This window comes from Balaenoptera borealis (assembly GCF_965194805.1).
Source record: "Balaenoptera borealis genome assembly, chromosome: 1".
Lineage (NCBI taxonomy): Eukaryota > Metazoa > Chordata > Mammalia > Artiodactyla > Balaenopteridae > Balaenoptera > Balaenoptera borealis.
In genome coordinates this window covers 149967725-149995382 of record NC_138860.1, presented here as the reverse complement: position 1 = coordinate 149995382, position 27658 = coordinate 149967725, and the positions used below count along the sequence as shown (strand labels likewise).

The 27658-nt window shown below is 45.6% G+C and overlaps 1 protein-coding gene across 5 annotated transcripts; it reads right to left on the bottom strand.

Moving 5' to 3' along the window:
* Nucleotides 1-35: 35 nt before the first annotated feature.
* ECHDC2 (enoyl-CoA hydratase domain containing 2) lies at nt 36-26609 on the bottom strand. 5 transcript variants are annotated; one of them, XM_082371597.1, is made up of 11 exons: nt 26113-26609; nt 13425-13492; nt 13267-13354; nt 12623-12676; nt 10693-10779; nt 9772-9861; nt 8280-8339; nt 7877-8064; nt 3000-3050; nt 1524-1571; nt 36-673 (listed from the first exon to the last, which is right to left on the bottom strand). In XM_082371597.1, the coding sequence occupies exons 1-11, from the start codon at nt 26243-26245 to the stop codon at nt 596-598; spliced, it is 945 nt and encodes a 314-aa protein (XP_082227723.1). In that variant the 5' UTR covers nt 26246-26609; the 3' UTR covers nt 36-595. The 5 variants fall into 5 exon arrangements, with proteins under 5 accessions (XP_082227723.1, XP_082227721.1, XP_082227722.1 ...); XM_082371595.1 differs by having other exon boundaries at nt 9772-9864; nt 26113-26578; XM_082371596.1 differs by having other exon boundaries at nt 8280-8336; nt 9772-9864; nt 26113-26564.
* Between the last annotated feature and the right edge of the window lie 1049 nt (nt 26610-27658).

The window sequence follows — 27658 nt, the reverse complement described above, 5'->3', positions numbered from 1 at the left end:
CTTAAAAGAAAACTGTACATGAATAATAACTCACGTTTATTGAACATCAGGTGTTTTATTATTTTTTTAGTCCTCCCAACAGTTTCATTATAGATGAGGAGGCTGAGGCACACAGTGAGTAACCGGCAGAGAGCTGGGCCTATTCAACCACTACCAGGGTTTCCTTATTATCTCTGTTGTACAGAGGAAGAAACAGGGCAGTTGGGGGGTGGTTCTTACAACCTCCTGTCATCTCTGGTGAGCACCTAATAACTGAGATGCAGAGGTCAGGCTTGAGTGCCAGTGATATAAAGGCCCAGAGGGGTCTGTTTTGTCCTTAGTTGATCGTTCTACTAGGGAGAGACAGGTATTCTCCAAAGCCAACCCGACGCCAGTGATTGTCTAGCCTGGGTGAGGAATGACGAAGGTAGCAGTAGGTGGCATAGTCAGCACCTTAGTGCCAGGCACCGTGCCAGTCATTTTATATCGATCATTGTCCTTGTGAGGAAACTGAACCCTAGAGAGGTGAAATGATGAGGGCGGGCACGCTGCACATTTTCCTTCTGGATCCTGCCCTGTAAGGTGCGCATCTCCCATGCTTAAGGTTCAAAGGAAGTCACTCGCCAACAAATCTAGGGGGCCGCTTCTCCCTGAAGGCAGCCATGCCTTCCAGCCGATCCCGGGTCGGGATGTTCTGAAACAACATACAAGGTATTAGTCTGTGGGAGCAGGACCAGACACCAGTACTCGCTCAAGCTTGTTCAACGCATGACAAGGACAGAATCCAAGTCTTTCACTGCCTCTGGACTCCGGTGTTGGGCCACACAACAGTATGGGCCTCGATGGCTCCTTGGTCTCCTGGGGAAGGCAGGCTGCCTCTTCAGCACCCGAGGCCTGTCACACTAGCCTCTCTTTGCACACAGCTTGCATGCCTCCAGAGAGCTCACAGTGTCGTGCAGCAGTCTGAAATGAGGCTACTCAGTAGAGAAGATAGATTAGGCTTTGCGGTAAGAACTCTGGCTTTGAATCCTGATGTGTAGTTGGTTCACACTACGTCCTACAAGTCCCAGGACCCCCTGTTTAGGAGTATTTTCGTTATTTGTTAACCTGGAGATTAATATTTTTGACTCACCCAGGAGTGAGGGGCTAAATAGGTCAGCCCCAGGTTTATTGCCCCACCATCGAACACACACAGCCTACAGGTGAAAACCAAGGCTTTGATGTCCCACTCCAGCCTGGCCTCTACAGTAGCCACTGGTACAGAGATCGCGTAAGCTGCTATTCTTCTCTCTCAAGTTCCTCTGTGATTCTCTGGGCACCCAAGTAGAGCAGGATACACCACCATTAGATGGCTGAGGAAACAGTCCCAGAGAGGAGCAGTGTGGCTCCCCTGGGATCACCCCAGGCTAACTGAGGAAGGAATGGCACAAAGACTGACTCTCTGGGTTGGGAGGAACCTCCTGAATTGGTCATATAGTACTTAAGGGCCCCCACTCTGGCCCGGCCTCTGCTACAAGCATGCAGGACTGGTGGCAGACACATACCTGGGCATAGCATATCCCTTCAATGGCCATCCCTGATGCAATGTCCACCTGCAAGAAAGAAGTTGTGCCTGGATCAGCCTGACCTTGCCCATCTCCATCAGCACTGGGCGCCAGCTTGCCCCTACTTCCTACACCACTTCTTACTGATTATGGATTCTTCCAGCAAAGAATTATTGAGGCTTACTGTATGCCAGCCCATATGAAGAGAGATGAGATGATAAGGAATCCCCTACCTGGAGAGGGAATACCATTCATAACAGTGGTGACACAGTGCTGGGACGAATGCGGGCTGTGAGAACAGTGGAGAGGATTACACATAACCTGTAGAGCTGAGGAGGGTGTGCCTGAGCTGTGCTTGCACAGCCAGTGTTCCCTCCTTGCCATCTGGCTGCCTCCCCATGCCTCCTGTCACCCCTATTAGTGAACTTTGCTGGCTTCCCATTGCCCTGAGGACTAAGGCCTTTATGACTCGGCCCCTGGCAACTTCCCAGCCTGTACTGCCCAGTACTTGCTATTACTACCACTTACAAGCACTATTCTAAGAGAAGTACCTTTCACAACAGGCATTATTTTCCCTACTATACAGCTGAAAAATCTGAGGCATAGAAAGGTGGAATGTTTTGTCTAAGGGCACAACAGTATGTGGAAAAGCAGGTCTTTGAACCCAGATGGTCCAGCACCAGAGCCCATACCCCTAACCTCCATGCTATGTTGTCTCACTCATCCCTTCATCCTGTTCTGTCAAGTTGCTTATTTATACACCTCTGTGTTTTTCCTCACACTTTTCCCTATTTTTTGGAATTCTCATCCACCCTAAGCCCCAATTCTAGAAAACATTCTCCAACTCAGCACTGTCCAATACCGTAGCCAGTAGCCACATGGCCAGTGCAGCTCTAACCTCTCCAGGGTGTCTGCTTGGTACCCTTGACCTTTTATTAGTGATTTGTGTCTGTCCCCCTCCCCACCTTGAGGGCAGTGACCATATTCGACTCATTTCTGTGTCCCAGTTCAGGTCTAGGTTCAGTGTGTGATGAATGAATGAATAAGTTGATGTCTAGGACGGGTTAGCTGCAGCCAAGGCACCACACCTGAGCCCGGTCCACGAGGCCACGTTACTGACACCAACACAAACCCGAGAACGTGGACTGGGAGCCACGCAGACCTGGGCTCTTGCTTTACTCGCTTGTTCTGTGACCCTGGATAAGTCTTACCCTTTCTGAAGCTCAATTTCCTTCTCTCTCCAAGGGACAGAGATGAGGATAAAATGTCATTTGGAATATCACCTGGCCAAACTTCATTTTGTAGGTAGATAAAAGTAAGGCACAAAGAGAGAGGTCAGACTCTAAGTCTGTTAGAAGAGTCCAGCTCCCGAGTTCTTTCCAGCTGTGCTGTCCATCTGTTTGCCATGAAAGCACCACCTCCCAGCCACCCCACTGACTTTAGTGGGACCCAAGTTCCAACCCAAAACCCTCTCACCTCTGTTCCTCGGTCAATGGCTACTTTGCCCAGCTGCACAGCAATGGGGGCCTAGGGAAAAGAAAAAGCTTGGTTGAGGAGGGGATCAGTGCTCATAGTTGGGCACACAGCTCCACGGTGGGGGAAGAGGTCTGCATAGAGATCCAGCTGTTATACTGACAGTGTTAAGTTTCGTTAGTTTTAGTACCTGCTACTTCTCAGCTGATGTTCCTTTTCTGTAATGGAGGAAGCCTAACTGATCCCTGACCCTCCCATTCCTGACCATCTGGGGTTCTTGTCATTTAATCCATCCCTCCAACATGTACGACATTTTCCAAATACTTTCCCACCCACAGACTTCTCTAATGATCAAATGGTGCTATCCATCCTTCCAGGATGGTGCCATGTTTACTTGAGGCTCAGGGTGGTGAAGCACTTGGCCACGTTTGTCCAGTGAGTCAGTGGTGAAGCTTAGATCTGATTCCCAGTCACCTGTCCCACTGCTGCTCCCTTCCTCTACCCCTCTCATCTCAAGCCTCCACTGCAAGCAAGTTTTCCCCCAGTAAGGTGAAGAAAGGTCAAGATTAGGAACTTGGGCTTTGGAGTCTGACAGGCCTGGGTTGAAATCCTGAGGGGGCATTTTGCAAGAGCATCCAAGTGGCCGTCTTTGCCTCACTGGCCTTGCTTCCAGTTAGCTTGTGCCACAGCAGGCCTGGCACTCCATCCCCAGCCCCACTTCCAGGCAAGGAGTGCTTTTGCCTCCTGTATTATTCATATTATTTGAAGTTTTTGTAAGTAAGACTTTATCAGAAAAAGAATGATTTAAAAAGTCTGTTAGCATAGAAGCCATAAATAAAAAAGCTAGCTACATAAAAATGAAGAACTTCAGACTGTGAAAAATACCACAAATAAAAGACAAAAATCAAAAACTGGGAAAATATATTTGTGATACTGTGACAGAAGAATTTCCTTAACAAAAAGCTGGTATAATATTTTTTTAACATTCACAACAGTATGAAAAGTTAGTTCACAGAAAAGAAATACAGGCACAAGGTACGCTCAGCTTTACTTTTAAAGAAATGTAAATCAGAACCGTGAGGTGCTCCTTTTCACCTCAGACTAGGTAAATTGTAAAGTGTTGGTAATGCCCATTATAGCTGAGATTTAGGAAACAGGTATTTGCATACATAATTGATAGGAGAGTAAATTGGTACAATGCTTCGGGAAGGCAGTTTGACAAGAACTGGCAAATTAGATGCACATGCTCTTTCATGTTGTAACTCCATGTAGGCATCTACCCTGCAGGTGCACTTCCAGAAGTACACTAAGATGTACAAAGTTATTCACTCCAGCTATTTTTCAGGAGCATAAAGGTGTAAGCAGCATGATGTTCCTCATTAGAGTACTGGTTAAATGATGGCACATCCATACCATGAATGAAAAAGTGTGCAGCTGTTTAAAAGAATGGGGTTGATAAGTATGTGCTGAAATGGGAAACTCTCCAACGTAGTAGGTAAAAAAGAAAGGTGCATACTGGTGTGTATATTATTCCATTTGTGTAAAAGGTGTTGGTATGATGTGCCTTTGGGGAGAAGGATCAAGAGAATGGAGAACGTCACTTTTTTGTTTTATACTTTTCTATACTGCTTGAATTCTTTTCTATGCATATTTTAATTTCATGTTTTTAAAATGTCTGTTAGAATTGGATTAGCCTGTAAAGGTGTGTTCTTTGTCCCCTAAACCATCCTAAAAAGAATTTAGAGTCATTTAGATATGTGAGTATATGTGCATAATTTATATTGTACATACAATGAATATTTCTGGAAGAGTGTGCAAACTGTTAACAGTGGTCATCTCTGGGGACAGGGATTGGGGAATTGAGCGATGTTTTGGTGACCACCTGTCCCGGTTTGACAGTGACTGAAGGGTTATTAGGACTTGGGACTTTCACGTTGAACCTGGACAGCCCCAGGTAAACAGGGTCACCCTACTTTTGATTTTTACTTTATGTCCTTCTTATTCTTCTGTTCTATTTGATTTGCTTGTCATGAATATGTTATTTAACTACTGATTTCTCATCACAGAAAATTAAAAACTACATAGCTATGTTGTACTGTGTTGAAAACACACATTTATGTTTCTGAGTGTGTGTGTATGTATGTGTGTGTGTATGTGTATATACATATACATATATATAGGTAGTTGACCCTTGAACAGCCCAGAGGTTACGGGTACTGACCATCCATGCAGTGGAAAATCTGCGCATAACTTTACAGCCAGCCTTCCCTATAGAGTTCTGCATCCGCGAACTCAACCAACCTCGGATCGTATAGTACTGTAGTATGTATTTAGCTGAAAAAAATCCACGTATTAAGTGAACCTGCACAGTTCAAACCTGTGTTGTTCAAGGGTGCACTGGGTGTGTGTGTGTGTGTGTATGAATTACTAGAAATATGATCATTTCATATTATTTGGAAATGAGAACAGTCAGTCACACTGGCCACAGTATGTTCCATCCCTTTGTTGTTCAAGTGGAAAACGTAGCCAAATCCATATTCAAAGGATAAGATATGTTTATTATTTAAAGGGAAGATCTGAGTGTTAAGTTGTGGACCTTGTGTTTATTGACAGTTTTTTCTGGGCTCTAATCTCTGCAGCCACTTGACTCCCTAGTTTTAGTAGTTTGTCCGCTAGAGGGCAGCCATCTACCACACCACCCCCTTGTGCTCACCCCATCCAAGAACCCTTTCATCCTTGGCACCCAGTTACTCAGCTGGAAGTTACAGATTCGTTTTTCAGGTTGCATCAAAATGTCCTAGCATTTGCATTAGTGATTTTAGTACTAATTTTTGGTATGCTCGTGTTTTGGTATACAAAGCTGCTTTTAAATACTGAAATACTAGTAATTATATTAGTAGAATACCGTTATTTCAATATATTGAAAAATCTGAAGCCTGAATCATCTTGAGATCAAGCTCAAAGACCCAGTTATTTAGTTTATGCAAAAAGGTAAGCCCTGTAGTCTACAAGTCTTGCTGGATAGGCCCCCTCTGTGGAAGTGTAATTAGCTACTATCCTGAGTCATTCAGAGTTTTGTATTAGTTCAGAGACTTTCTGACCAGCTATAACAGAAACATGACAGCATTAAAATTAACAGCATCAGACTCTCCATTTGTATGTGATGAAACTATCAATAAAAAGAAGAAATGAAGACAAAACAAATGCTTTCTTTTAAACCAAATTCGCTATCAGTTTTTTATAGTCTCTGCCCTCAAAGAAGACCTCAAAGTTATAAAAAGAGGCAGGATTATTTAAGGAAGACAGTATTTTTTTTCCAAAATAAAATACCTCTTTTTTACTTTTCATGATTAATTCAAATACTTTTCTCTGTTAATAATATTAAAATGATAGAGTATGGTTAACATTTTTTTTTTTTTTAGAATTTCTTTTTTTTAATAGTAATCTTTTATTTATTTATTTATTATATTTATTTTTGGCTGTGTTGGGTCTTCGTTTCTGTGCGAGGGCTTCCTCTAGTTGCGGCAAGCGGGGGCCACTCTTCATCGCGGTGCGCGGGCCTCTTCACTATCTCGGCCTCTCTTGTTGCGGAGCACAGGCTCCAGACGCGCAGGCTCAGTAGTTGTGGCTCACGGGCCCAGTTGCTCCGTGGCATGTGGGATCTTCCCAGACCAGGGCTCGAACCCGTGTCCCCTGCATTAGCAGGCAGATTCTCAACCACTGCGCCACCAAGGAAGCCCCTGGTTAACATTTTTATAGTCTTATATTTTAACTTCGTTTTGTAACGTCTGTAATTTTTTGTATTTGAAATGCATTATTTGTTTTTTTAAAAAATCGTACATGTTCTGCACTCTTTAAAATAAAATACCAGTTTTTGTATTATATTCTGCATTATGCAAAATTAATGCCAAAATACCAGTTACTGTTTTTCTTTCTAGTATTGCAGTCACTTTCTTTGACCTTGATGAACAGTCACTTAACCTTTCTGGGTCTGTTATAGCATAGATACAATGGGGATAATCAGCTCAACTGGATTGTTGATTTTGGGACACTATTAAAGTACCTAGGATTGTGTCGGATGGATGAGATGCTCCGTATGGGCTAAGTCAGTATTCTAAATTAGCAAAACCTAGCTCCATTTCAGCTGCTTGCATATCTTTGCGGAAACTTGGGACCTCCCTCTGGGTCCTCTTAGAGGAGTGAGAAGCCAGCAGAGCCTCTCAGGTACTTGGAGATTACATGTAGGCAGGGCCTAAACCTACTCCCTGGGTCTCTAAACCTTTTGGGAGACTATGCTCATAGGCTATTTGAGGATTTTAAAAAATTAATGGATCTTAACACGTCCTACATCACGTATTTCAAGCACTTTTCCACCGTGTAGTATGGTCGGAAAGTTGAGCTTGTAGTTCTTTATCTGCTTTAGAATCTTGCTTTTTCAATTTTGGGACATTTTAATGCAGTACTGTACAATACAGTAGCCAATAGCCACATGTGGCTATTGGCATTTGAAATGTGGCAAGTGTAATTGAGAAACTAAAATTTTAATTTTAATTTAAATAATGTGGCTAGTGGCTGCCTTAGTGGACAGCACAGGTAGAGGATGTTTATATCATCTCAGGAAGTTCTGTTTTACAGTGCTATCCTGAGGATTTTCAAGCCTATTTTGATTCCAGTCCCTCAGAACTTAATTTTCATTTTAACTTAAAATCTGATTTAATTTACTGGATGGCTGAATGGATGCTAAAACTCCAAAGAGGGTTAATTTTATAAATGTGGGTAAATGGATCTTATGTGGCTGCACGAGACACCGTTGCCCCCTGGCCTCTCCACACGTGCATCCCCTATGGCACAGGCCTTCCTGTGCTGGGCAATCACCAAACCTGGGGCAGGATCTCCTGGGCCAGTGCTCGTGCCCGGTGGTAGGCGGCGTTGCCCTCCTCATTCTGGGCCACGGCATGGTTCACCAGCCCCAGAGCCTGGGCCTGTGCCCCGCTCAGTCGTCGGCCTGTGAAGATGAGCTCCTTCGCCAGGGCCACCCCCAGGCATCGAGGCAGCCTCTGAGTCCCTCCTGCCAGGATGGAGTAGGGGTGGTGAATCTGCATGGGAAGTGGGAGGCCAGAGAAGGCCCAGGCTGGGAGTCAGCCAAGACCTCAGAAGAGCAGACTGAGTTAGGCTGGCAGGGCAGAGGCCAGAACATAGGGCAAAAGAGGAAAGTAAGGAATTATGCTGGATAGAGTGGAGTTGAACAGGTAAAGAAGGATGGATGCTGTGGGTTGAAGTTACCTGCTCCTGGGAGGAGTCCTCGGGTGGTCTCAATCAGCCCCATGACAGCTGAGGAAGCTGCTTAAACAAAACAGAATGAAGCCCCCACCCTACCTTCCAGCGCCGATCCCCAAGGAGAAGAGATACAGCCTGTGGGCTCTGCTCACTCCTCCAGCCAGCCACTTCCCTCGTGGTGTGGCCACAGCCAGACTCCTCCAGATGCTGCCTTTGGAAGAGCCCTAGCCTGGAAGTCAGCAGGCCCAGGCACTCATCCTACCTCCCCTACTCACCAGGCAAGTCTCTTACCCTTTCTGAACCTCACGGGTGGGAAAAAGACGAATACCCCTCTTCTGCCTACTTCAGAGAGCTGCTAAGGATTAAGTGAGGTAATGGTGCTTAGAACAAGGAAAGGGTTCCTAGAAGGTGTGCAATACCTATTTGTAAGTTAATGGCTTCTCTGTCTCACGCATGCTTAGCTCAGGTTTGGCCTAGAGTGTCACTGACTCCTGCTTTCACCAGTTATTTTTCCCAGCTTTTTGTCAGCCTGAAATTTTCCTGTATTCCGGTCCACACCCTCTTTCCCCAGTTCTGCTTCCTCTGAGAAGCCCTCCTTGAGGTGTCCCACCACACAGGCTTCTCCTGAATTCCCTCAGCACAGGCCAGCTGAAGCATGCAGTACGGGAGGGAGGAGTTTACGGTCACCCTCCTATCCACCACACCCTGCAAGTTAGTTGCCCTAAACATAGGCAGGTGAGAAGCAGAGTCGGGGCTGTGACCTGACCTGGTATTTTGATGCCTTCTCTTCGATACGCATCTTGTAGATATAAACTCCCTCTATGCCTGGGGTTACACATTTTTAAAAAAATGTTCTTCCTGGGTGGTGGGAGAAAGCAATGAGGGGAAGAGAGTAGCACCGTGATGGCACTCAGACATTCTCTGATTGCCTCCAAGAAGGGCGCACCTAACCACCAAGACAGGAAGGTTAAAAAGTGATCGATTATCTTCATCCTCCCCTCCCTCCACTCTTCAAAGCTCAATTTCTCTGAACTAGTAACGCAAACCTTTTCAGGTGCCAATGAACCAGAGGGCAGTGTTCTTGCCCAGGCGTGTTTGTGATTAGCTGGGCAGGTGACAGACTGCCCCCACGGCTCATCTTTGCCCAAAACGAGATGGAAAAAGCTGGCTTGGACAGAACTGGAAGGTTGAACAGTTAGTCTTTGCCCCCAGCCTTCCCTCTCTATGTTCTTTTTGCTGCCACGTTAGCAGTTGCTCTGGGGTTGGTAGGAGCAGTCCTGAGCTGAGGGCAGCTGACTCTGAGAAGGATGGGTACTGCCGCAGTCGGGCTAGGCCAGGAGGGGAACCAGCTGCTGCCTGAACTCCCTGTCCCCCACCTTGCCTTTAGTTCTGTGGCTGCTTGGAAAGCCAAGAGCAGTGGCTGACTGCAGAATCCCCAGAATTAGCCTGTTTCACTCTTCCTTCCCCACCCTACCCCACCTCTCCCCGTGCCCAGTACCTGCCACTCGGAGGTCACAGGCCAGGGCCAGTTCCAGGCCTCCACCTAAGGCAAACCCATCCATAGCTGCAATGGTGGGCGCAGGGAAGGCTGCTGTGGAGATGAAGAAAGGCTCAGCCTGCGAGGCCCTGGCAGGACCAGGACAGTGTTTCAGGGAGGGGAGGAGCTAACTGGTTGGGACAGAGGGCTTCATTGGTCCCAGGTTTGGGGACCTTACCTGGTACCTCAGCCATGTTATCTTAGAAGTTGGTTTTCCCACTGGGGAGAGTTGTGCGATCAGCTGGCTATCGGGAGTGGGGAGATGGGCAGGGTAATCTCCTGCTGGCCTCCCTGGGACCAGCCTTTTTGCACTCCCTTCTCATTCTGTGTGCCAAGCCCCATACTGAGTGCTGGGAACACAACTGAATCAGACGTGGGGAAGGCAGACCTGTAAACAGGCAGTGATGACCCAGGTAATCAGTGCTCTGATAAAGGAAGCTTGGAGGATGGATCAGGGACAGCTTCCTGGAGGAGGAGGCACTGGTGGTCTTAAAGGATGAGTAGAAAGTTCAGATGGCCAAGGAGGGATATTCCAGGCAAAAGAACAGCCATTGTCAAAGCCTGAAAGCATGCGTGGTGAAACCTGACTCTGAAAAGGCCAGGTTGCACCCTGAGGGCACAGGGGTTGGGGGTCATAACCAGCAGGGCACAAAGGCTGAGAAGCCAGGGCTCCCTCTGGGAGAAATGCCCTCTGAACCCTCGTCACACCCTCCCCCTTGTAGAATTCCTTGTTCCCTGCCCCCAACCCCCCAGAATCATCCGTCTCTCCACAGAGCTCACAACAGAAACTGTTCTGTCTTTAGAGGAGAGTGGTGGGTGGGGTGAGGCTGGGATCAGCAGGACCCCAGAATGCCCTCCTCCTCTGCACTCCAGGACCCTCACCAATCTCATTCATCAGGCCTCGGAGCCGCTGGACGAAGACCCCCACCTCCGCCTCACTCATCTGCTCCCGCTCCTTCAGGTCTGCACCTGCGGATGCAAGGGTGACAGCCCTTGGAAAATGACCAGTTACTGCATCCCAGGCTGTCAAAGGATCCAGCAAAGGAAATCTGAAGAGAAGCAGCCAGAGAGGAAAGAGAAACACCGGGAAAACATGGTTAGGGAAGCCAGGGGAGGGGGGCGGTGGTGGTCAAAAAAAGGAGAGATGCAACAACAACAAAAAGACTGGATTTCATCAAAATTAAAAACTTTTGTGCATCAAAGGACACTATCAGGAGAGCAAAGACAACCCACGAATGGAAGAAAATATTGGCAAATCACATAACTGGTGAGGAATTGATATCTAGGATATATAAAGACTTCCTACAACTAAAAACAAAACCAAAAACAAAACCCACAAAGGACAAAGGACTTGAATAGATATTTCTCCAAAGACGATAAGTAAGTAAGCACAGGAAAAGATGCTCAACATCGTTAGTCATTAGGGAAATGCAAATAAAAACCACAATGAGATACCCCTTTACACCCATTAGGATGGTGATTATAAACAACAACAACAAAAACAAAGTGTTGGCATAGATGTGGAGAACCCTGATGCATTGCTAGTGGGAATGTAAAATGATGCAGCTGTTGTGAAAAATATTTTGGTGGCTCCTCAAAAAGTTAAACATAGGATTACTGTATGGTCCAGCCATTCTATTCCTAAGTGTATACCCCAAAGAATTGAAGGCAAGGACTCACACAGATATTTGCACACCAATGTTCATAGCAGTATTAATCACAATAGCCTAAAGGTATAAACAACCCAGGTCTATCAACAGATGGATAAACAAAATAAATGTGGAAAATAAATAAATAAATATATATATATATAAAATTTATATATATATAAAATGGAATATTCATTTTTTAAAAGGATAGAAATTCTGCAATATGCTACAACATGGATGAACATGAAGGACATTATGCTAAGTGAAATAAGCCAGACATGAAAGGACAAATATATGACTCCACTTGTATGAGGTACCTAGAATAGGCAAATTCGTAAAGATAGAAAGTAGAACAGAGGTTACCGGGGGTTGGGCGAATGGGGAGGAATTGCTTAATGGGTATAAAGTTTATTTGGGATGATGAAAATTTTCTGGAAATGGACAGTGGTAATTGTTGAATAACCTTGTGAATGTACTTAATGCCACTGAATGTTACACTTAAAAATGATTAAAATGTAAATTTTTGTGTAATATATATATTTATGACAATTCAAAAAATATGTTAAATAGTAATAAAATAAAAATTTGTGTTTTTTTCCAGTTTTATTGAGAAATAATTGACATACATCACTGTATAATTATTTTTTTTAACAGAAGGGGTTGGTGGGGTCCAAGGAGGCTGAGAGGTCAAGTTAAGGTGAGAACTGAGAAGTGAGTGCAGGGCTCAGTGGCATGGAGGTGCGCAGGGACCTTGGTGAGAGTAGTGACAATGGAGGCATCATCAAAGGCCAGATGGCAGGGGCCTGAGGCGGGAGTAAGGGGTGAATATAGTCTTCGCAAGTCTTAGATTATCCGAAAGTCAGTTGGGAGAGCCCTTGGAAGTCTTTGATTAGTTCCAGCCCCTCAGTGAGAGATGGGGAAACTGAGGCCCAGAGAGTGACAGGGACTAGCCCAGGATTCCAGAGCAAGTCAGGGGCAGATTCAGACCTCCTGCAGCCCCCCTACTTCCCTGTCCTTAGCTGGGATAGTGAGGAGTGAGGCTAACAGGGGCATGAAGTGACCATGATAGAAGAGGTCAGACAGAGGTGGAACCAGAGGAAGAGGCCAGGGAAGGAGGAGGGCCTCAGCCAGGGCAGCGGGGTCAGGCAGACTGGTCCGCATACTTATCCTGCCATGGCAGACCCCGAGCTGGTCACCGTGATCTGGACAGCTGAGACCTAGGGATTGAGCCAAATCTCCTTGAAAACTCCTAAGCATCACGCTCCTCCCACCCTAGCCTTCCACAGCCTCTTCCCGCCTCCCCAGTGCCCTCTCCACAGCCACCCCAGAGCCAGTTCTTAGCTCAGCTCAGCTCTCATTCATTTGCTTGTTGTGGGCCTGGGATGCGGCATTTCTCATCTTTGAAATGAAGTGCGTGGCGAGGACCAAGTGGTGCAGAGACATTGAAGAGTTTTGTTGATGGACTGAGATCTTGTAGGTGGGCAAAGGGGCACAGAGTCCCATCTTGGCCACAGACCTTGTGAACGTCTTTGGACTCAGCTTCCTCATTTCCTCAGTGAAGGGTCAGACAGTGCGTGGTGCAGCAGGAAGAACAAGGATTTGGGGGTCAGAGAGGCCAAGTTCAACCTGAATTCTTACTATCTGTGTAACCCTAGGCAAGGAATTTTACCGCTGAGTTCACATCTCTAAAATGGGAATAATGAGTCCTGTGCTGGAGCTGACCTAAGGACCCCACACCCCACAAATGCCCTGCAGGCCGGGGGGAGCCCTGCTGAGCCGCGGCGTAGGGGCTGGAAAGGAAACCCACCTGCACAGAATACACCCTTCACTCCACTTCTGAAAATCAGGACACGCACTTGCCGGTCCTCCCGCAGCTGGGCCAGAGCTTCCAGCAGCTGCAGAGGAGACACCATCAGATACCTCCCAACCCAGCCCCAGCCCACCCTCGTGCCCACCCTTTCTCACCTCACTAACGAAGACGTTCCCCAGGGCATTGCGGGCGCTTGGTCTGTTCATCAGAATCTCAGTGATTCCTGCAGGGGACAGGGCAGCCTTGGGTGAGCCAGCTGCCCTGCTCACTCCTGGGCTGGGGCCTGGGATCTGGGCAGCCTCTACTCTCGATGAGCAGTGTAACTTGGGGCAAGTCTCACACACCCAGGCCTCAGTTTTCCCAACCATAAAATGGGGAGAATAACTCTTGCCCTTTCTGCCTCACAGAAGAAGTAGAAGGGCTTGTGAACCTTGGAGCAACATGGGGAGAGGGACAAGAATGACTGCCACAGTGGTTCCTGCCTGCTTCTGCCATTGTGAGACACACACATACCACACACCCCTTCTTCAATTTCACGTATCTCTCCGTTATTCTTTTCTCCATAGCCGGACTTCTTCCTCTTGAGCTGAATGAGTTATAATAATATCACCACCCAGAAACCTCCTCGTGTGCTCTGACTCGTTCATTGTTCCCTCCTCCCCCCAAAAGTAACAACTCTCTTGACTTTTATGGTGATCACTTCCATGCATTTCTTTAGTTTTATCACACAAATGTGCATCTCTAGACTTCACAGTTTAGACTTGCTAATTTTCAAAAATATTGATGTGTCTTTTAAAAAGCTTGTTAAAATCCTCAGGTTCTGCCTCTAGTCCTGTCTTTCCCTCAAAAGTTGTTTGTTGGGACTTCCCTCGTGGTCCAGTGGTAAAGAATCCGCCTTCCAATTCAGGTGACATGGGTTCGATCCCTGGTCGGGGAACTAAGATCCCACATGCCACGGGGCAACTAAGCCAGCACGCCACAACTACTGAGCTTGCGAGCCTCAACCAGAGAGCCTGCGTGCCCCAAACTACAGAGCCCACACGCCCTGGAGCCTTCGCGCCACAACTAGAGAGAAAACCCTCACGCCACAACTAGAGAGAAGTCCGTGCACCACAACGAAGAGCCCGCGCCGCAATGAAGATCCCGGGTGCCACAGCTAAGACCTGATGCAGCCAAAAATAATAATAATAATAATAACAATAAGGAAAAACCCAGAAGTTATTTATTAAAGAACCTGGGGCATTTGACCTGTAAGGTGTCCTGCAGCATGGAATTCACTGATTGGACACTCATGGGGCAAGTGACCAGGTTCCTCTGTCACAGGGATTTAGCAACTAAATCCAGAGGCTTGAGCACACTCACATTCCGTCCTCTTTGGCAAGAGAATAACCTTTGCCCTACCCGTGTGATATTCTTTTACCCGCAACAGTCAAACTTCTTGAAAGGGTTTTCCGTACTCAGTTAATCACTTTCTTGCCTCCATTCACTTAAGCCTTCTCCAATCTAGTTCCCACCCCGTCACTCAGCAGAAACCATTCTCACCAAAGTGACCAATGTAACCACATCACTAACCAAGCGACATGTTTCCATCCTGGTCCCAGGCTCATCAACGGTTAACTCTGCTGACAATACACATGCTCTTCCTTGAACATTTTCTGCCTTGGCTTTTTTTTTTGTTTTTTTTTTAATAGATTTAGTTTTTTCAGAGCAGTTTAGGTTCACAGGAAAATGGAGTGGAAAATGCGGAGACTTCCCGTAAATCCCCTGCCCACTGCACATGCATGGTCTCCCCCACTATTAACATCCCCACCAGAGTGGGATATTTGTTACAAAAGATTAATCTACATGGATACATCATTATCACCCAACATCCATAGTTTACATTAGGGTTCACTCTTAGTGTTGTACATCCAGTGGGTTTTGACAGATGTGTAGTAACATATATCTGCCTTGTGGCCCCACGTTCTCCTGGTCTTCCTCCTACCTCTCAGATGATGCCTCTGCACTTTTCTAGGTTTTCTTCTACCCAATTTTAAAATTCTTAATTCATTTAGTCAACATATATCTATAATAAATAAGTCCTGGGAATGTAACGTACAGCATGGTGACTATAGTTAACAAGACTGTATTGTATATTTGAAAGTTGCTAAGAGAGTACATCTTAAAAGTTCCCATCACAGGACTTCCCTGGTGGCGCAGTGGTTAAGAATCTGCCTGCCAATGCAGGGGACACGGGTTCGAGCCCTGGTCCAGGAAGATCCCACATGCCGTGGAGCAACTAAGTCCGTGCGCCACAATTACTGAGCCTGCGCTCTAGAGCCCGCGAGCCACAACTACTGAGCCCATGTGCCACAACTACTGAAGCCCGCATGCCTAGAGCCCGTGCTTCACAACAAGAGAAGCCACCGCAATGAGAAGCCCGCGCACCGCAACGAAGAGTAGCCCCCGCTCACCGCAACTAGAGAGAAAGCCCGTGCACAGCAACGAAGACCCAATGCAGCCAAAAATAAAATAAATAAATAAATAAAATAAAGTAAAATTACTTAAAAAAAAACAGTTCCCATCACATACAAAAAAATGTAACTATGTGTGGTGATGGATCTTAACTAGACTTACTGTGGTGATTATTTCACAATGTATACAAATATCGAATTTTGTTGTACATCTGAAACTAATATGTTATATGTCAATTATACTTCAATTAAAAAGCCCCAACTCTTACAAAAAGGTAACTCCACAAAAGAAGACATACAAATGGCCAATAAGCACATGAAAAGATGTTTAATTTTATTAGTATCAAATAAATAAGAGTTTAAGAAAAGCATAGCACCCAGTACAACGACTAAAACTAAAAAGACTGAAAATAAAAACCAAGTATTGGCTATGAAAAAAAAACCCTTACGTATCTATTGAACAACTATGATATATAATAAATTGTGGGAGTTATAAGTTATGTAACAGCCCCTGTCTTCAAGGTGCTTACAGCCTAATACAAGTAAATGATAACATGAGGTCATAAGTAAAGTAAGCACATGAAGTACTATAGGATTACAGATGGCAGCTCATAGATGGAAGCATTTGAGCAAGGTGAGAATAGGTAAAAATTTTCATTTGAAGAGTGAGGTATGATGGGAAAAATACTACAGGTAAGAGACTACTTAATTTTTTAAAAAAATTATTGAAGTATAGTTGATTTACAATGTGTTAATTGCTACTGTACAGCAAAGTGATTCAGATATATATATATGTGTGTGGGTGTATATATATTCTTTTTCCTATTCTTTTCCATTATGTTTTATCACAGGATATTGAATATATTTCCCTGTGCTATACAGTAGGACCTTGTTTATCCATTCTATATATAATAGTTTGCATCTGCTTACCCCGAACTCCCAATCCATCCCTCCCCCACCCCCTCCTCCCCCTTGGCAACCACAAGTCTGTTCTCTGTGAGAGTACTCAATTTTTTAATGTTGAAGTTCCTGAAAGGTCAATCCAAGATCTCTTTATTCAGTCATTTGTACAATTACGAATTTAACACATGCTGGCCTCTGTACCAGACACTGATGTCAGAGGCCAGAGCAGACCCAGTCCTTCTCCTCTTAGATCTTACGGTCTAACAGAGGAGACAGACATTCAACCAGTAATTACTATTTGTGATGAGAACATGGGGGGAAAAAGGACAAGGAGGTGAGCGGTATAGAGTGGGCAGAGGAGGCCCCTAGTGTAGAAGGTGAGCAGTGACTTCCCAGAGGAAGAAGTGACCTTTCAGCTGAGAGCTGAGGAACGAATAGGAGTCAGCCAGGCAAAAGTGTGTGTGTGTGTGTGTGTGTGTGTTGGTGGGGAAAAGCCCATTTCAGACAGAGGAAGTGGTACAGATGAGGGCCCTGAGTATAGCAGAGCAGGGTACTATAGGGTTTGTAGAGCTGGGCCTCTTAATGTTTTTTGGCTGGGCCTGAGAATTAAACCAACATCAAACAGATTAAGAGGAGAAAAGCACACAAATTTGTGTAAGTTTTACGTAACATGAGAGCCCTCAGAAGGAAATGAAAACCCCCAGAAATGGTAGAACCTACATGCTTTTATAGTAGGCTGAAGAAAGAATGTCAGTTGTGGAAGAGTTAACTATGTGGGAGGCTAAAGGAAGATAAGGCCTGTTTGTACACAGTTGTCTGTTTGTACAGAATTCTCTTGGCTTCAACTCCCTGTTGAAGAATGTTTCTTTTCTCCAGGTTCAGGGAGGACATCTTTCACATGGGAGTTTTTATCTCCTGTTTTCAGTAAGCAAAGGGGAGATTAGAATGCCCTTCTTGCATCTGCTGTTTTTTTCAAGTGCCTTTAGCTCAAAAAAAAAAAAAAGCCCTATACCAATGTGGCATTTTTTTTTGGGCGGGGGGCACATTGTGCCACCTTTTAGTGTCTTCCAGAACTGGTGGAGTTCAGAGCAAAGGGAGAGCAGCGTGAGGCAAGGCAGAAGAGTCAGGAGGGCTGCACTTGCTTATCTGCCCCTTCTCCTTCACGCCTCCCATGTGCCTACCTCCTGTACACCCAGGACTGCCCTGAACACCCGTCCAGCTCTCCTCTGAGCTCCGAGCCTGAATATCCAGCTGCCCACTTGACATCTAGACCAACATGTCAAAAAATGATCACTCTTTCTCCTGCTCCTTTGGTGAGCGAATGACATATCAACTCAGAGTTCTGTCATGTTGCCTCCATCTTCCTCACCCTTGAAGTTTACTCAGTCTCCCAAGCGGCCAATTCAACCTCTTAGATCTCATACCTATCAGCTCACATCCCTCCCTGCAGCCACTAACCTGGTGGGCTCTTTCTTCTATTACATGGATCCCCCAACTGGCCCTCTGCCCTCAGTCTTGCCTCCCCTTTCCCCTCCACTTTCGTTCCCTCATCTGGGTCAGAGTCATCCTTCTTACCCAAATCTGACCATATTCTTCCCCTCCCTTTTCATCAAAATTAAGTCTAAATCCTTAATACCACCCCAAAGACCCCCTACAATCTGGCCCTTGCACCTCACTCTGGCCTCAACTCATCTGCCAAATCTGGGTCAGGTGTGGGGAAGAGAGACCAGCTCTGGGCAGGGGCTCAAATACTCTTATGCCTTCTTGGCCATCTCCCCTCCTGTAAAATGTCAGGATGGACTAGAGGAGTGTTTACCAATCCTTTGGGCTTCAAAGCCCCCTTATTATTTTCTCTCAGAGTGTTTAGCTTTGAAGAACAAGCAGGATTTATTAAGATGGCATTCTCAGTGTGAGTTGATCTGAGACACGGAGAAGGGCCAATGAAAGTTTCAGGGCTCTCAAGGGACAGGGTTTCCAGCCACAGTTAGAGAACTGTGGTCCAGGACAGAGAACTGTAACATGCAGGCTAGGTGGGCTTCTTTAGCCTCCCCAGAAACCTTCATAGAGTTCTTTGAGCCCAGCAGGCCTGGAGGTCCCACTGAGGAACTCAGATGTCCCAAAGATCCTCTCCAGATGAGAAAATGCTGCAACTTTGGGGAAGGGAAACTGTGGTGGATACAGAGAAACCACATCAGAAGGGCTGAGGAGAACAGTCTAGGTCCAAGGTCATTGTGGCAGACAGACCTTAGAGTGGCCCCCATGTTCACATCCTGCACAATCCCCTTCCCTTGAATGTGGACAGGACCTGTGAATTGCTTCTAACCAAGAAAATACAGGTAAGGTCATAAAATATCACTTGTAAGATTAGGTCTAATTATATGGCAAAGGTAATGAGATGTTACTTCTGTGATTAGGTTATGATGTATATAAGACTCTATATTACTAGCATACACTAGAGAAACTAGTGGACCTGTGGAGAGGGTTGTGTGGCAAGGTACTGTGGTCAGCCTCTAGGAGCTGAGAGTGGCCCCCTGGCCAACAGCGAGAAAACAGGACTTCAGTACTACAACCACAGGAGATGAATTCTGTCAACAGCGTGAGGAACTTGGAAGCAGATCTCTCCCCAGTTGAGCCTGTGATGAGACCACAGCCCCCACCAGCTCATGGATTGCAGCCTGCTAAAACCCTGAAACAGAGAACCCAGCTAAATTGTGCCTGGACTTCTGACCTACGGAAACTATGAGAAAATAAATGTGTGTTATTTTAAGCACAGAGTTTGTGGTAATTTGTTACATGGCAATAGAAAACTAATACAGTCATGACGTCTTGGGATTGACAGAAACTTTCCTCTCATCTCTTTGCTTTCCTGTTCTGTCTTTCCTTTTTCTCTGGCTGACTCTCTCCCATATTTCATCTCTATCTCCCTCTTTCAGAATGTAAATATGGTGCTTGGCTGAAGTCACAGCTCAGTCACATACCAGCTTCATGGCCTTGGGCAAATTACTTTACCCTTCTGACCTTCACTTTCCCAATCTGTAAATAGAAATACTAAAAAGGTTGTAATGAAGATTAAAAGAGATGATGCCCACAAGTGCTTAAACATAGTTTGTGGGTACCGTGGGCAGGGAAAATGCACAGAAGCTGGGGAAAGTCTAGGGCCCCATATGAGGTGAGAAATCTAAGCTGGGAGCCCTGAGGAGCCAGACAGGGCATCTTTGGCTTTAATTCATTCACCTGACAATGTGCAACTTGTACTACCACATGCCAGGCCCCAGAGAAATAGAGAGGACTCAGCCATGGTCCCTGACTTCTTAGCTGAGCCCCTATTCTAGGAACCTTGCCCTTGCTGGGCCCCAGTAGTGCACTGCACCCTCTCTACTCACCAGATCCCCCCATACCACTGGCTGATGATTTGATTTCCTTCGCAGATGACCTAGAGTCACATCTGACTGGATGGTCTGAATCACAAGGTGATGTGGGTGGGAGTCAATAGAAACTACTGGAAGGTAGTATAGAGACCAATTGGTTTAACAATCCCTTACTATATAGAAGGGGAAACTGAGGCCCAGAAAAGAAGAGAATTTGCCAAAGTTAATAGCTGGACCCGGCTAGCAATCCTCACTCTCAAAGAGCTAACAACCGATGAGGAGACAAGTCCAGACACAAGGGATGTAAAAGGACGATGGGGGGGTGTGTGTGTGTAATTCCAGAAGGATTTACAAAGGTAGAGAGGAAAGAAGAGGACCCAAGTCAGGGGCATAGTTAGAACAAAACACTGAGGTGGGACAGCTTGAAATGAACAAACACATGAGTAGAAGAGATAAGGTGACAATGTCAGGTTGTGGTGGAGAAACTTGAACATCCAGCTAAGGAGCTGGAGTAGAGCCATAAGGAAGAGTGAAGAATGGTTAACAAGCGTTAACCAAGAGTGGGTTAACAATCCCATTTTCAAGGACAACAGGCACAATGTGACTATGCTCTGGTGACATCATGCCAAGTGGAAGGCAGAACTGGTGGCTTCTAACGGGGGTGGTGGGGTGGTTCTCCTGTGTGTGGGTCCTCTCCTCGTGCCTCCTCCACTGCTTCTCCTCGATTTCCTTTTCTCATTCCTTCTATATGCCCTCTGGCAGGGGCAGAGGCTTAATCTCCTGATGCTTGTTATTTCTAGATAAAAAATTCCCCTTTTTTACAAGTGAGCCCTAAGGTCTATGACCCGTGGTAATTTTTTAACTAATGTACAAGTCTGTGTTTTGAGTCACTGAATTACCAGAAGAGGTAGTGATGACCTAATAGTTGAGAACACAGGTTTTGAAATCAGAGCTGGTTCAAATTGCTTAACCTTTCTGTTCCTCAGGTTCTTAATCTGTAAAGTTGGGAGAATAACTATAATTATTTCAAGGCAAGCGCCATTGCCAGTTTGGCAGTGAACTAAGCATGAGAGTAAGGGGTATTCTCTAACACCAGCAATCCCACGTGGCCAGAGAATTCTCACCAAGTGATGTAGTTGGACACTGGAAGCCCCTACATGTCCATCAAAAGTGGGGGATGCACACTAGGGAGCAGTATACAACAGCAGGGAGCAAGGAACAGATTTATATGGCAAAGCAGCTCTTCAAAACTTAGCATCAAGTGGGAAAAAGGAAGAAATATGAGATGTCTAGAACAGTGCCTTCTGTGTAAATTAAAACTCGGACACAAACAATGCTACATAAAATGCAGGGAAGGTTAGAGGGGTTGGACTGGGGATAAAGTAAAGACAAGAGAAGGACCTTGCCCTGATGGTAACGAGCAGCAGACTGCGGGGTGTGAGTAACACCACTGAATGCAAAGTTCAACCACCACCCCCCAGCACCACCCCCGCAAATAAAACTACCCCCAAACAGAAACAAAACAAAATAAAACCAACCAACCGAACAAACAAAACCCAACAATGCTCAATCAATATGCTCTTAAGTTTGCTAATCAATATGCTCTTAAGTTTGCTAATCAGAGAATGCCAATATGACAAGCAGTTCACAATTGCTTTCTTCTTGGTTTTCACTAGAAGTTAAGATTTTTTTTAAGGGTTAAAAATTATAATATGTAATCAAAGCTACTAAAGTGACAAGGGAAGCATTTCAGTGTGTAAAGCAAGTAGGATATTTGTTGTCAGCAAGAAAATATATAAAGACTGGAGATTTTTTTTTGTTAAAAAAATAAAAGAGGAAAATAATTTTGTCTTAGAGCTGATTGTTTATGGATGGGAAAAAATGGGACAAGTTAATATGGATCCAAAAGGTGATAAAAGGTTTGTGAAAAAGGAACTTTGAGAATAGAATTTTGTACGTTGTTAAGATTGATTAAGACTAGATTAAATTTAATTAGGTAAATAAATTTTGTGATTAACAGTAAGCTGGTACCAGACTGAAATTTGGTTCTCTCTCTCTGTTAAGAGAACAAAGTTTTGGGCTTCCCTGGTGGCGCAGTGGTTAAGAATCTGCCTGCCAATGCAGGGGATGTGAGTTCAAGCCCTGGTCCAGGAAGATCCTACATACCGCGGAGCAACTAAGCCTGTGTGCCACAACTACTGAGCCTGCGCTCTAGAGCCAGTGAGCCACAACTACTGAGCCCGCGTGCTGCAACTACTGAAGCCTGTGCACCTAGAGCCCGTGCTCTGTAACAAGAGAAGCCACCACAATGAGAAGCCTGTGCACTGCAATGAAGAGTAGCCCCCGCTCGCAGCAATGAAGACCCAACACAGCCAAAAATAAATAAATAAATAAATAAATAAATAAATAAATAAATAAATAAATAAAAGAGAACAAAGTTTTCTTGGAATGCTGCTTTTGATAATAGACTGTGTGAATTTCTTTGCATTTAAGTGATTTATATTTGTTTTTAAAATCTTTTGTTACTTTGTTAAAGTAAATAAATATTATTTCACAATGATCTGTGAAGATTATGGCACATGTAGATAAAGTTCATTCTGCTTCTACAAAGATTAACCCCTCATTGTCAGACTTTTGCCATCCTGATGTCCTTGTAGTATGGCAGTGGTCTACTCCTAAGTCAGAGAATTTAAAATGGATAAACAGGGGCTTCCATGGTGGTGCAGTGGTTAAGAATCTGGCTGCCAATGCGGGGGACACAGGTTCGAGCCCTGGTCCAGGAAGATCCCACATGCCGCAGAGCAACTAAGCCTGTGCGCCACAACTACTGAGCCTGTGCTCTAGAGCCTGCGAGCCGCAACTACTGAAGCCTGCGTGCCTAGAGCCTCTGCTCCACAACAAAGAGAAGCCACCACAATGAGAAGCCCGCGCTCAGCAACAAATAGTAGCCCCTGCTCGCTGCAACTAGAGAAAGCCTGCACCCAGCAACGAAGACCCAGCGCAGCCAAAAATAAAATAAATTTATTAAAAAAAAAATAAATAAAATGGATAAACAATGACTGTAAATTAAACAGGGCTATGGGAAATCCAAGACGGCCACTTGGCTTTTCCCGGCTCCCTGACAAACCTCATTTTTTAATATGATGGGTTAAAGCCTTCCCTGGCTGGAGGGTTAATGCCCTCACAATGAAAAAAATAAAAGATTAAAAATGTGTTTTCTGGGACTTCCCTGGTGGCACAGTGGTTAAGAATCCACCTGCCAATGCAAGGGACATGGGTTTGATCCCTGGTCTGGGAAGATCCCACATGCCGTGGATCAGCTAAGCCTGTGTACCACAACTACTGAAGCCCACACGCCCTAGAGTCCGCATGCCGCAACTACTGAGTTTGCGTGCTGCAACTGCTGAAGCCTGCACGCCTAGAGCCCATGCTCCGCAACAAGAGAAGCCACTGCAATGAGAAGCCCACACACTGCAATGAAGAGTAGCCCCTGCTCGCCACAACTAGAGAAAGCCCACGTGCAGCAACAAAGACCCAATGCAGCCAAAAAAAAAAAAAGAAGTGTTTTCCACTTGCGGTATACTTTCTACAATCTCCAGTGATCAAGACACCCACTTCACTGGATAAATCATACAAGCCTTAACAAAACATTCACAAACTTCTTAAAACTATCACTGTAACTATCATCCTCAATCATCAGGCAAGGTCAACAAAACTAATGGAAAAACTGGACTCAGAACAAAAATTAATTACATGGGATTAAATGAACTGCTAAATATGATTATAATTCTTTTATTACTTTTTGTCTGACATATTGCTAGCTTTTAATCTTTGTTTTTCAGATATAAAGAATCTCTTCTTCTCAAGCTACTTCTGGTTTACAACAATTTGGTAATTTACACCTGTGGGTAAAATTAAAACATTTTTCTTTTCTTTCTTCCTGGTCCCTCCAGAAACTGGAGACCGTTGGGTTCTGAGCAGCCTTATCAAAATTGTTATTTCGTACATTACCAAATATGTGACTGAGCCTCTGATAAAATGATAGTCCCATATAAGATTAATGATTGTAATGGTGTAACTCTAGGTATGGGAAAAAGCAACAAGAGGGAATATTTTCCTGGACCATAAGAGACTAGACTAGTCTCAGGTGGTCCAGAGACTTTTGGCTACTACTAACAAGGCCTAGTCCAGTAACAATGCATTGTGTGGCCTATCAGCGGAGGAAATAAACATTCCTAGCACTGTGGGACAAAATGGACATGAAATGCCCCCCAAACCATGGTCAAATTTATGGCCATGAAGGGGCCCTGCCGAGTGGAAACTGGCACTTGCCATCTGCCTCTACAAAGATTAAATCAGGAGCTGCTGCAGCTGCTGACCTTCAACACGCCCTGAAAGGAGCTCAGGGTGGAGATCAGGAATGAGGCACTCTGTGCTCCGGGAAAAACTGGCAGAACAGGCCTTCAGATAGTTAGATATTTTCAGGTAAGGGTTTTTATAAGCCCAAATTCTTGCATCTTCTCATACCTAGAGAAACACTAAAATTATTAATGGTGACAACTGCTTTGGTTTATATGTTAATACCACATCAAAAGTTAAAACCTACTGGCTACAAGTCTCCTCGAAGTGCCAGGTCTAGACTGGAATTCAGGCTTATTCTCCGGAAAAAAAAAATGAGATCTATTTTGTCTATTAATGTTCAGGTTGTCACTCTTCCAACTACTTCTGAGTCTGTTGCACCTACATCAATCACACTGGGCTAATAAAAGAGAACATCAAAAGATATATGACCATGCTAAATGGCTTCATTCCTTTGGACAGGGTAATCTAAGTGCTGACTATATCTGGACCACAGTTAAAGGAATGCTACCAAATGTATCCTGGATCTTATTCCAGCTTGGTCCTCTGGTTGCAGTAATTCCTTTACTGTGGCTCCTGCCTTTTTCATCTACTTGTTAAGTTTGTCTCTTCCAGATTACAATAGTTTCACATCAAGATGACGGTGACGCAGAGATTCCAGCCACTCCTCGGAACAGATCCTGCTGGAATAACAACAGAAGTTGCCCTGGGACCCCTTAGTGAGATAGGGCGAGAGCTCCGTGACCCCAACTAGGTAGGGTCTACAAGCCCCTTTGCAGCCTGCAGAAGCTACAGAAGACAGACCATTGCCCTTCATCCTCCCAATAAAGATTTCTTCGGGGTTCACGTCTCTCAGGGGGGATTTGAGGTAGGATATAGATAGGCCCCTGGGCCAGACAGCTAGTGTTTGTCAAGTGGACTAAAACTGAAGCTTTGTTCTCACCCAGACAATCCAAGGACAAAGCTAGTGGCAGAAGCTGAGCTCTGCTGGAATAAAGAGATAAGATGACCACTCCTGAGGTCAAGGAAAACTACCCTGTCTGCACATGGGCGGGAAGGCTCCGTGGGGGTCAAAAAGGGAGGAGGCGCCACCCCATAATAAGTGTGGACATACACCCACAGGCCTCTGGTGGGATCCATCTTAGCAAAAAGTTGCGCACGCGTGTTGGGGAGGGCCCTAGGGCAGGTCAGGTGTGGAAAAGAAACAAGATAATTGGCCAAATGTAAACAAAGACCTGGAAGGACCGTCCTATATAAGTAATTTAAATCAGCTCTTTACTGCGTTCCTCCTCATTAGAGAGGAAGGCCATACTCGTTCTCTCTGTGTATTTCTGCCTAGCTTCTGACTTAAATAAATAAACTGCTTCTCTGTGTGCGCTCCCATGTTGTGCTGTGTCTCTAATAATAAACTCTGTACATGTTTTTACAGTTTTTGCCTCCTTGAAACATTCTTGCTTTCAAATGGGGGAAAGAGCCAGGGCCACTTTGCTTCTAGCCTCTAACCGCTCGCTGGTGGTCTACTGGCTAGGATTCCTGGTTTTCATCCAGGTACCCAGGTCCAATTCCTGGGCAGGGAACTAAGATCTCTCTTCAGGACCGCTCACTGCTGTCTCCAGATCAGTTTCAGTCTGCTCCGGGTCAGTGGGTGCGCTGGTCATGGGTCCTGCCCCGGCAGCAGTGTCAGGCGCCGGGCCGGCCTCGGACAGCCGGCCAGAGCTCGCCCCAGCCGCCTCCCGGGCCCCCCAGGACAGAGCACTTACCTTGGTCTGGACCCGCCAGAGCGCACACTTGGATCTCGCGGTTTGCGGCCGCGGGATTGGCGGCGCAGCCACGGGCCTCACGGGGCCTCCAGGGGCTCGGAAGGCGCAGGGCGCTGGTCAGGGCACGCAGCATCCGGACCAGTCTGGGAAGGTGCCTCTCGGCCCCTCCACCACCCACTCCTCTCCGGCTGAAAGCTTGCCGCTCAGTCCCAGGCCTTCGTAAACCGCGCCGCCTATTGGCCGAGAGCCCGGCGCGGCTCTCTGAGGCTCTTGAAGACCGGAAGACCTGGGTAGGAGAAAGCCCAGCTCTGCTGTGTGATTTTGGACAAGGCTGCCAACCTCTCTAAGCGTCAATCTGTAAAGCGCGGCTAATAAAAGTGACTAGTGTCAAAGATAAAGAAAGTCGGGCACTAAGGTAGTGAGAACAGATTTTAATCGTTAATATACTATTGCAAAAGGGAAGTGTCCAGCGTGACACTGAACTCAACTTCTATTTGTACAGAGGTGACTGGGAGTTTTACCGGGAGAATGAAGGAATAGGGAGGTGGGTGAGCGGGGCCTATGTACAGTCGGGGAAGTAAAACTTACAAAATGCGCGGAGGGGGTTAGTCCACACGAAACCGTTCTAGGTTTGCTAACTGGCGCTTATGCAAGCTTAGGCTCCCACAGAGACTGGGAGACAGGAGCCCTACCTTCAGGTGTTGGCTGAAACAAACAGTAAATTCTTTCAGCAGCCTTGAGTTTTCTCAGGGAGGCACTTTAAGTGGGGCTAGAGTCATCCTAGGGATGTGGCCTTGAGCTGTTAGAAACTATGTTAGTGTTCCTTTAAGTCTTTATAGGGGAGGCAGAAGCCTAGTAGAGAAGAGGGCAGAGGACACTGGCTAGAGCTTGGTGATGGAGAGAATCTTTATCACTACCTTGTGGTGGTGTTATAATGATTGGATGGGATGTGTGAATCTTGCTTACACATATGCTCAATAAATGTTATCTCATTTTAAAAAATGTTATTTCACTTATTCATTCGGTCATAGTGTCTACATTCATGGACTTCACCACCTCACCTCCCATTTGCATCTCAATTCATCCCAATTTTATGCTCAATAACTGGACTGCAAAAATATTTGTGAATGAGAATCCCAAGCATCTGCCCCCACTGTCCACCCAAAATGCTTTTGCAGAGATCATTAGTGGCTTGTTTAGTTCATTCTGGGTGGATCAATAGTGTTCAGCAAACACTCTCCCTTCTTTCACTTTCCACTTGTTGAAGACCCCAAAGCCACTAACAATCCTGGCCTCCAACCAATGGCTGGACAGTTAGGCGATCTATAAATAAAACTCTCTCTTTTTAAAGTCACTGGTGCTTGCTGAGGTCAGCACTATGTCCATCAAGGTTTAAACAAAACTGGTAGCTAACCTCCTTCCTGGGTCCAGTGGGAAACTCTTAAGTTCCTCTCTGTGACCCTCAAGATTAATTGGGGTTTATGTCACTCCTGGTCATTTGTGACCTGTTCTTGCTTCCAATGAATTAATTCAGGTTATGGATCAC